At 31.3% G+C, this 10,830-nt stretch overlaps 1 protein-coding gene across 2 annotated transcripts; it reads right to left on the reverse strand.

Annotated features, from left to right (window-relative positions):
• Positions 1 to 5,869: 5,869 nt before the first annotated feature.
• Positions 5,870 to 9,858, reverse strand: LOC136228755 (protein ACCELERATED CELL DEATH 6-like). Of its 2 annotated transcripts, none has more exons than XM_066017227.1 (3): positions 9,161 to 9,858; positions 7,627 to 8,174; positions 5,870 to 6,727 (listed from the first exon to the last, which is right to left on the reverse strand). In XM_066017227.1, exons 1-3 carry the CDS (start codon positions 9,834 to 9,836, stop codon positions 6,098 to 6,100), a joined length of 1,854 nt encoding a protein of 617 aa, XP_065873299.1. In that variant the 5' UTR covers positions 9,837 to 9,858; the 3' UTR covers positions 5,870 to 6,097. The 2 variants fall into 2 exon arrangements, with proteins under 2 accessions (XP_065873299.1, XP_065873298.1); XM_066017226.1 differs by having other exon boundaries at positions 7,627 to 8,183.
• Positions 9,859 to 10,830: the final 972 nt, after the last annotated feature.

A 10,830-nucleotide genomic window follows, 5' to 3' on the forward strand; every position in this document is an offset into this window, starting at 1 on the left:
TAAATAATTCTGACATATGTTAGGCACAAATAATACATCTTTGATAGCCACTACACCTTTTCCCTTCACTGGAATGTATTCTCCATTTCCAATTTTGACTTTGGCAACTGCCGATGTATCTAGCTCTTTGAACAAAGCAAAGATCATAAGTCATATGGTTCGTACATCCGCTATCTACAAGCTAATTATCACTTGAATTTCCAGGAGCAAAACATGAAGCCACAAAAAGATACTCCTCTTCTTCTTGATCAGCAACTTGAGCAACATTTTTCTCATGGGTTTCTGAATTTTGTTGAGTGTTGCTTTTGCTTATCTTTTGATGATGTCCCATCTTTTGTCACTTCTCACATTGTTGATCTGGTCTTCTCCAACATTTAAAAGGTGGATAACCTTTCTTCCCACAATGATGACAAGGAGGAAAGTCAGATTTATTCTTCTTGTACTTTTTGTCCCTGACTGGATTAACCCTTTGCAAATAATGCACCTTCAACAAAATTCTCAGACCTCAAAAGTCTCATCTGCTCTTGTGCCTGCAAAGCGTTCAACAACTCTACCAAACTAATTTTTGACAGATCCTTAGTGTTTTCCCGAGAAGAAATGATTACTTAAAACCTTTCAGGAACAGTCACAAGAAGCTTTTGAACTAATCTAGAATCAGGAAATTCAGTACTGAGTAATCTTACTTTGTTAGCAATGCTAATCAATTTGTCTGAATACTCTTTGACAGTTTCTGAATCCTTCATCTTTTGAAATTCAAATTCTCTGATCAAATTAAGAGCCTTCATTCCTTTGATCTTCTCATCTCCTTCAAATTCCTTCTTCAAGAAATTCCAGACTTCAAAAGCTGATTTCATTGTCATGATTCTGATAAAGATATTAGATGAGACTGCAATAACGTAGCCCTGGCTTTCGACTTTCTTGATTTCTTCTCCTTGTGATTTTTTATCTGCGCCATAGTTGGATTCTCGGACAATGGAGGAACTTCGTAGTCCTCTTCAACAGCTTCCCAGAGATCATTTGCCTCTAGATGTGCTTCCATCCTTGCTGCCCAAATATGATAGCCTACATCATTGAAAACAGGTGGTGCTAATGCAGTAAATGGAGTTTCTGACAAATCCATAAAAGAAGAAGAGAAAAAAAATAACAAATTCACAAGTCCCTCAAGAAGAGAGCTCTGATACCATTTGTTGAAAAATGAATGAGATGATTTGATAACAACTCAATTTGCTGTGGAAAGTGCACAAATTATTGATCTGATACTCAGTTTAAATACAGCAGAAACATAGTTACAGAATAACTGTTGAATAATCACTTCCTACAAATCAGTAATTTAATAACCACTTCAGCAACTGACTAAATTATACCTATCAAAAATACAACATAAGATATTTTAAACATAATACAATAATAATGTAACAGTTCCTAAAGCATAAATTTAACAAAATAAACAAACTTCAACTATAAATGAGGCATTTCAATGATTTTGATCCTACCATAGCCTGTTTTCTAAGATTTTGCACATTTTTATCCTACCATGAAATAATTAAAATAAGTGGGGCTAACAATAACAAATAATAAATGAAAAATAACATATCAAAATCCAAATTTACTTCTTCCTACACGTATGAGTTGAACTATTGCTTTATCCGAAAATGGTGAGTTTGGAATGATATTGCGGTTAGAATTTATTGGTTACCGAATATTAGTGTTTTGGACATTCAAATCAATTTTTCAAATCAATTTCTGTGAGACGCATCCTTCTCGGCATATTTTAGAAAGCAATTTAAGGAGGTGTAGGTAAAAGTAGGGATGCACGTGGTTGGTTAACCAGTCCATTAAGGTTAATTCGGTCGGTTAACCATTTAATCGGTTTTTTAGAAATACCAACCGTACATTAGTCCACTAAATTCGGTTAACCAATAATTTCGGTCGGTTAACCTTTTATTTCGGTTTCTAACGATTACTAAATTAAAATAAAAATAATAAAAAAATTCTAAATTTTATTGCGAGTGAGATTGTGGGCGAATTTAAGAGATTAACAGTAGAGATGGAGATGTGCGTGCATTGTGTCTGTGTGGACTATGAACTATGGATTGGATACATAGGGGTTTTTTTTTGTTTATTCTATTTTTACCTCATGTTGCCTTTACCAACTAAGCCCGTGTATTAATTTCACTAATTATCTAATTTGTGACAAATTGGTAGTATGAATTGAGTCTTAGGTGCTGTTTGATAAAACTGAAAATTAAGTGCTGAAAAAATAAGTACTGAATTTTAAGTACTGAATATTATAAGTGTTGAAAATATTAAGTGATATAATTATTATAAAAGTATTAGTTGATAATGTTTAACTTAAAATGTTAAGTTAAATATTTTGACTGACCAAAATAAATGCTTTTTAACTTAATTTATTAATTTAAGTGGTGGAGAAATAATTATTATCAAACGCAGTTAAATTAAATAAGTGTCTCACAGAAAATAATTATTGTTTCTTATTAAAAAAATTTTATTGATCATGTATTTATTTTAAGTGAGATAATATGCAATTATACATATAAATATGTTTTTATATTTTTCAAAATTTAATTGATATTCGGTTGGTTTCGGTTAACCGCTGTTTTTTGAAATACAAAAACCGTAACCGTAACCATTAACCACTATTTTTAAAATTAAAAACCGTACACTAGTCCATCGATTTCGGTTAACCTTATTTTCGATTCGGTTTCGATTTGGTTCTTCGATTTTGCGGATTTTTATGTTCATCCATAGATAGAAGGTGGTTAGTTTTCAGCAAAGAAGAAGATCGCCAATTTTAGAGTTATTTAGTAATTAACTAAAATAGAGAACTTAATAAACAGAGGCTTCAACAACCATATTTTTATACTAAAGATTTTAGAGTTAATTTTTAGGATTTTAAGTGGGTTGGGCTTACAAATGCAACCCAAGATATAATAATATGATGTGATATATATACATTTTTTATTGGAAAATTTACAAGGAAATTCAAATTTTAAAAATTATCTATAACTTTATCAATCACTATTTTAAATTATATCATATCTATAGAATGTTATTGCAGTTACAAAAAAAACATGCCTTCGGTTCGGACAGTTCACATATTAACTACTTAGAAAATTCTTTGACATTTGTAAGATAAAGTTTCATATTTTTATTTATTAAGAAATGAATTTCCAACATTAATAAAACAGGTGTCCGTTATGGTTACTTTGTTTTTTACAAAGTACCGTTACTTGGTGTGGTTTTCATGTAAAGAATCCTTTTTTATTTGGATAAAGTATCGAAATAGTTTCAAAATATTTTGGAGGCAGCCAGGAGGAAATCCAGCATGGGAGCACTGGGGGCAGTTGCCCCCACTGACATTTGCATTTTTTTAAACTCACGTATTAATTTTGAAGTTTTAGAGCTTTGCCCCTTTCATCAATGGAAGTTTAAGGTTCACTGGTTTTATAACTGAGGATGAAAAATGATTTTAAATTTAATATATTTTTTTTCTTTTTTTTTTAATTATGTTGTAAAGTAAAACGTCGTTTTATTTAATTAGAACTATGTCATTTTATTTACAACAAAAAAAATAATAAAAAAACTAAATATATAAATGTAAAACTAAATAGGTCCTAAAACAAACCATCTGTCTCTCTCACTCTCTTTAATCTCTTTATTTCTTTTTCCTCGATTCCTCTTTCTTCTTAAGCCTAAATTGAAATCCCTAATCCTAAGTAAGATTAAATCAAAATCGGTAGTCAATCCCTTCGTAATTGGATCGTTGGTCCAACACTTCATCTCCGATCTTTGCCACTTTACTTTGGTATTTTTTTTGCTCCTACTTGAATTTTGATTTGATATTTCTGCTACTATTTTACTTGAGCTTTGATCTCTGGTTTTTATAATTATTATTTTTTGGATAAAAATTATTTTAGTCGTATTGTTTGCCCTCATGGGGGAGAAATCCTGGATTCGTCCCTGGAGGCAGCGACAAATTTAATATTCATTGAGATGAGATAATTATCCTGATTTATGGGTGTTAAATTAATTAATACTTTTTAAATAAAAAAAAATTAAAGTTTCGATCACAAATTTCATAGAATTTTTTATTTTTTTATTTTCCGACAACGAATGGATGCTCAAGCACCCTAAATCTCCTAAATCCGTCCTTGTTTGGAAAAAAGCTAATTTAGATTATACGTACGAAACATTATAATTTATCAAACTACATAATTAAATGTTTCACTGACATAATTTCATATATCATATGATTCTGTTGTTAATCCTTTTAAAAATATGTGTCACGTTATTCTTTTCAATTTAATTAGGCTTAATGCTTCTCCAGCCCCCTTAACTTGTCTAAATTGGTCATTTTACCCCTCCAACTCATCGAATGTCCTATTTACCCCTTTAACTCCATAAAAATAGTATTTCTCACCCTCTTAACTTGTCCAAATTTGTCATTTTACTCATTCTCAACTCATCGAATATCCTATTTACCCTCTTAACTCCATAAAAGTGATATTTTTCACAACTTATGATCTTATTTACCCTCTTAACTCCATAAAAATGGTATTGCTTATCTCTTTATAGTAGTCAAAAAAGTTAAAAAGAGAAATAACGAATAAAAAATACAAATAACAATAACATTAATATAAACAAGTTAAATACATTATATGTAGGGATAATGTACCAAAATAGGCTTATGATTTTTGGAGAAGTATCAATTGAGGTTCCACTTACAAAATAGCATAAATATAGGTTTAACGTTTAAAAAAAGTTATCAATTTAGGCTTCGATAACTGATTGTAAGAGGTAAAAAATACCATTTTTATGGATTTAAGGAGGTAAATAGAACATTCTATGAGTTGGAGGGATAAATGGGCAAGTTGAGGGGGTGAGAAATACCACTTTTCTAGAGTTAAGGGGGTAAATAGGACATTCGATAAATTGAGGGGTAAAATGACCAATTTGGACAAATTAAGGGGAATGGGGAAGCATTAGGCCATTTAATTATGGTGTCAGTTTTTGTTATAGAGGGGTTTCATCGCTCTATTTGAAAAAGTTCTGTTTACCTTTCTGAATTTGCTTAAAGTATCTGGTTCTCTGAAAGTTATCCATTAACCTACTCAACTTACTTATAGTGATCTATTACCTTTCTGAATTTGCTTAAAATGTACACATTTCAGCTTTTCTAAAATCTCTAATTGCTCCACAATGTAGATTTTTAGGGGCTCAATAGATCACTTTAAATAAGTTCATAGGATAATAGGACATTTCAAAGTATAGGGGACAATTGATATTTTTGAACAAGTACATGAGCTAGGGATATATTAGGCCAAAACAATGAGATAAGTTATTAAAATAGACTCAATGTTTTTAGCCAATATATAACATATTATTTTAGTTTCTAATATTTGTGAAGATGTACTAATTTAACCCTGGTAATGGATCTTGGGGCTAAATTGTTATCATTTCATAAATATTTTGTCGTCAAGTTCCGTTAGGCAATTAAATTTATACTATTTCACAAATGTTGAGGTTCAAATGTTGTTATTTTATAATATCAGAACTCATGAGGTTGAAGGGTAGTCAGAACATAAAATTGCATATGAAAAAACAAATCTTTCGTTTGTGAGATTTAAAATTGTATCGCTCAGTAAATGTTAAGTTTTAAAATGCATTTGTTTTGTACGTGGTGACTTAATCATCCTCCAAAATAACTATAGGGCTAAATTTGCACCTTATTTCTTGTTTTAACTTTATAATCCCTAACTTGATGGAAATAAAATTTACAGATAACATGATTATTTGTAAAAATAAAAATTGACTACCGTAATATGTAAAAACGCCGAGACTTTAAATATAAAATAAAAATTGACCAGTGTAATATATAAAAACGTAGAGACTTCAAAATTTGTTGACCCTTATATTTTTACTATCAACATCGACTGCAACATTTGAATGGACCAGTCACAAACACTTATGCGACCCGTTATTAAAATTTAAAGTTCTACAAGAGAACATGTGAGGTATGTAAAAACGTCGAGACTTCAACGAGAAATCTTGGTACACTCTCGTAGCATAGGAAATGCTAAAGAAATAAGAAAATGGGTAGACGAACCATGTAATAGCCGATGTAACGACCGAAAGGATTTTGGGAACATCTCGGAGGTACATCCGCGACCAAACCCAACGCCACAAATATTAAAAAGATCGTACCTGTAATAAAAGTAAAAGAATAGAGCCAAGGAACTTTCCTGTCCGAAAGTTGGACAGCAACATAAAACGCAACGGCCATCATCGTAAGTGCTACCCCGAAAGATCGGACCGACAAGAGATATGCATTTTTGGCGACAACTACGTCGCCGTACTTTGTGAAGAGGCAGAAGAGGATACAAATAATTGAGCAATAAAAAGCACTGCTATTTGTGATCACAAACAGTTGAAACATAAAACTGTCCAACAAAATCGGCATTCCCCTATCTGGGCTGTCGCAGTCGTTATTGCCTCCTGGCACGGTGAAACCTGCCGTAAAGGTTCCTGTCGCTACAATCGTCGCTACTGTTAAAAGAGGTCCAACACTGTCCTTGATCCATTCAACTTTTTGGGGCTTTTTCTCATCAAATTCCATTTTCATTTCTTCTTCAGATGATTTGTTTGTAATCTCTGGATCCCTAGTTGTCTTACAACCACCAAGGAGTAATGCTCTTGTTGTTAGAGTCTGCAAAAAAGCAAAAAATTAAAAGATAATAATAATAATAATAATTATTATTATTCTATAATAAATTAATAATAATTATTAAATTGTTATAAAAAAAAATGTTGTTAGCCATTGGAGCGCCTGCATGTGGAGCGTGTAATACACGCACCCGATGTTGCGCATCTAGCGCTTAATATTGCAAATAACATGGGCCCAATAACTTTGTTACAACATTTGAAAATACTACTTCAGTTGTCTGGGATTCTAAATTTTTCATCTGTTTGATTAAAAAAATCAAGAATCTAATTTTTTATAATAATTTAATAATAAGTATTATTTAATAATAAGTATTTAAGTAATTATTTTATTGAACAAATAATTTTTATGGAAATAATAATAAATATTAAATAAAAGATTTTGTTGGATAAAAAATTATTAATAAATTAATCCACTCAAATTAAATATAAACTAAGTGAATTTATAGCCTTTTATGACAAATAGATCCAATAAATTTGGAAAAAGTAACAAATCATTAGAATATATTATTACGTGTGGAAATTACAACCAAATATGTCTATATGGCATGAAGATTGTAACCAACCACTAAAACATGACATATTTAATTTAAATTATTGATATGATATATTGATTTGTTGACGTGACATATTAAGTTGATGATATATTAGTGACACGTCATCAAATCAAATGATGATTTCTATTTTTTTCTCCGCTAATAATCTAAAGCAAATGTGACCTTCAAAACATACCATATTTTTTTATTTCTAAATGCGTGAAACTAGATGGATTTTCTTAAAACATTTCCGAATATATGTATATATATAAAATCAAAATCAAGAAATCAAGATTATGAAAGAAATTACTAGATAGATAAATAGATAGATAGATAGAGATGACAATACGTGTTGTAGCAATAGTCGTCCGAGGGCTAATTGGTCCGCCTCGAATCTCACAACAAGATCAAGAGGAGTTAACCCTTGATTGTTGTGTTGATTTAGTTGTATTCTTCTATCCCAAGTGAGAGTAAGAGAAACTGCTGGATGAGAATGCTTTGCAGCCAAATGTAACGGTGTATTCCCATCTAAATCTTTTTCATTCAAAAGCTTCTCCATTTTTGGATTTCCAAGTATATATTTCACCACATTTTCTTTTCCCCATTTCGCCGCTATATGAAGAATATTCTCGCCACCAAATTCCGTTAGCAAATCCGTTGGATCGGGGCAATGCTCAAGCTTAAGCAACTCTATGATCGCTTTAACATGACCATTCGCGGATGCTCTATGAATAGGTAAGTATCCCTCGTGGTCCGTTTGAAACCAACTTTGTATAGAATGAGATAGGAGGATATGAACGGCATTGATATCGCCTATGGTCGCAGCCCAATTAAGCGGAGTTCGCCCTCTTTCGTCTCTTAATTGTACGAATTCTTTGTACTTCTCCGCCATTAGTTCTAACATACCTCGAAAATGAAAAAGGTTTTACAAAATGTTAAAAGGTACTTCAAATGGGAGAATTGCATCACATGTATAATTAGTAGTCATACGACTAGGATTATGAAGGGGGCATGTATGGGGATCCACCCCGACTGGGACAGGGAATCCCCAAAAATGTGCAAAATTTCTTGTCTACGAAATTAAATTTGGAATGGGGATGGGGAATGTCCTTTTCGCCTCGTAGGGATCCTATCCCCAACTTTTTCAGCATCTCGGAAATTATTAATAAAATTATATTTATCTACTTTAAATAATAATATTAATTTTTTATACTTAATAAATATAATTATAGCACTAATTAAAAAAAAATTATACATATTATTTGTAATTTATTAAAATGTTAAATGACTATAGTTTTCATTTATTAATGTTATTTTTTTTTATTTTATATAAATTAAATTTTTAATTAATGTTTAAAATAATAAAAAAAAAAGATAAAATCCCAATGGGGAATCCAATTCATATATAGAGAGACGATGATGGGGTCGAAATTTCTGGGGACAGGAATGGAGGAACTATTTTTGTTCCCGCTTCCCCCCTTTACAACACTACATATGACTCAGTAATTAAGCAACATGTGATACTTAACACAACTACCCGCACGTTCAAAACCATCTAGAGCATGATAATTTAAAGATTGAAATAAACAACTCTAATACCATGTAAAGTCGGTTTAAAATTAAATTTAGGTCAAGCGCAGAAAAGCAATGATTTATAATTGTAAAAACTTTATTTACAAATTTTTATTTTTAATAAAATAATAAAAAAATGGAAAATTTGACTTCAAATTAGCTTTCGATATGTATTCTATTGTTAATAACTATAATTTCAGACTAATTTGGCAAAAAATACCATGTTAAAAACTAAATTGATACCAAAAATTCACTCTAGACAAATTGAAAGCCGAATCGAACCTTTATTCTTTATTCGATGAATAATGTACCTATTCTGCCTTCCCAAATGGCGATATGAGCAGGCGGGTTTGCTTGTAGCTCTTGAAGATTGGCGCATTGCCGACGGATTTTTTGAAGTAGAATTCCAAGCATCTGCATATCATCATTTTTTATGGCAATATCTATAGGATACCAACCTTCGTTGTTCTTATTACAATTCGGCTCCATATGTTTCTCTACCAGAAAATATTCCACGACGGAAACATGTCTATTACTCACCGCCTCGTGCAAACTCGTGTTTCCATACACATTTTCCATCCTTAGTAATCCTTCGTCATGGCGAGCGAGGATACGAACCAGGCTTAGCATTCCACATCTAGCTGCAATATGAAGAGCAGTATCGCCCTTGCGATTTGCGTGGATAATCAGCGACGAGAAGTTTTGCGCGACGAATGCTGCTACATCTTCGTTTCCTGCACTTACTGCCGCGTGAAGCAAAGAATTACCCAATAGCCTTACTCGATGAATAATGGTCGATGCGGATTCATTTCTTTCTTCTGAAACTTTTTGTAGAACTTGTTGAAACTGCCCCGGTGTACATTTTCTTGCAGCTTCATACAACTCAAGATGAACAAATTCATCTTGTATATCATCGTCATTGTCTAGCCGCATTGTTGTAGCCATCGTCGCCATTTCTTCGCCGTCTACATTTATTTTTAGGTCCATTAGGCCTAATAATTATTCCATACCAAAGAGTACTAGATTGAAAATCTGGATTTTATAATTATAGACCTGAAAATAATATTATTAATTATTATTATTATTGTTATTATTACTATTATTATTGGAAACTTGCTTTTACTTTGGCTAACACATGCAATGTGTGGTAGATGATTGGGAAATCAATAATGGATGGAAAAGGGACCAACTTGTAGACAAGTTACCTAATTCTTTGATCATGAGAATTTTTAAGGGCGAATCTAGCGACGAAATCTATATGCCATCGCAAAAGCGTAAATTAAAATACAAAATGCATGAATTTTGGAACAGAATATGATGCCGACATGTACATCATAAACTACAATTTTATAGGATAAAGATGCAAAAATACAACTAAAATTGATAATCAGAAGCAACTTTATTATTAACATTTAAAATTGTGCAATTTTACCTTTAAAGTTGGCAATAAATAGCAAATTTACCCTAACACTGACAAATTTGATCAATTTGAGAAATAATCAATCAAATTATCGTGTCAATCATTAAGCATGTCATCTACAATTCATATGTGCGTCATTTTATAAAAAAAAATTGGTAACAGATTACAACCATATAAATAGACATTAAATTTTTTTTAAACAAAATTTAAAAATTATATTGTATTTACGAGTTTGACAAAAGAAATGAAAATATTTCGTCGAATTTAAAAATATTAATCTCCAATTCTATTGTTATATCATAAAAAAATGTGAAAGTGTTTTTTTAAGAACCAAATGGTAGGCAACTGGTACATAATAAGGAACAAAATATTTGTTTTTTAAAATAATGTTCGAAATTGGTCCAAATTTCTCAAGTTACTCTTCGATACGTAACTTAGGGGTAAAATTGTTCATGGCTATCAACGTCAAATGTATTTTTGCACCTTATCCCAATACCCTAACATTGACGGCCAAAATCAATTTTATCTAAATATTTAAAATATTGCAATTTTATTCCTTAC

Source organism: Euphorbia lathyris, chromosome 5 (assembly GCF_963576675.1).
Source record: "Euphorbia lathyris chromosome 5, ddEupLath1.1, whole genome shotgun sequence".
Taxonomy (NCBI): domain Eukaryota; kingdom Viridiplantae; phylum Streptophyta; class Magnoliopsida; order Malpighiales; family Euphorbiaceae; genus Euphorbia; species Euphorbia lathyris.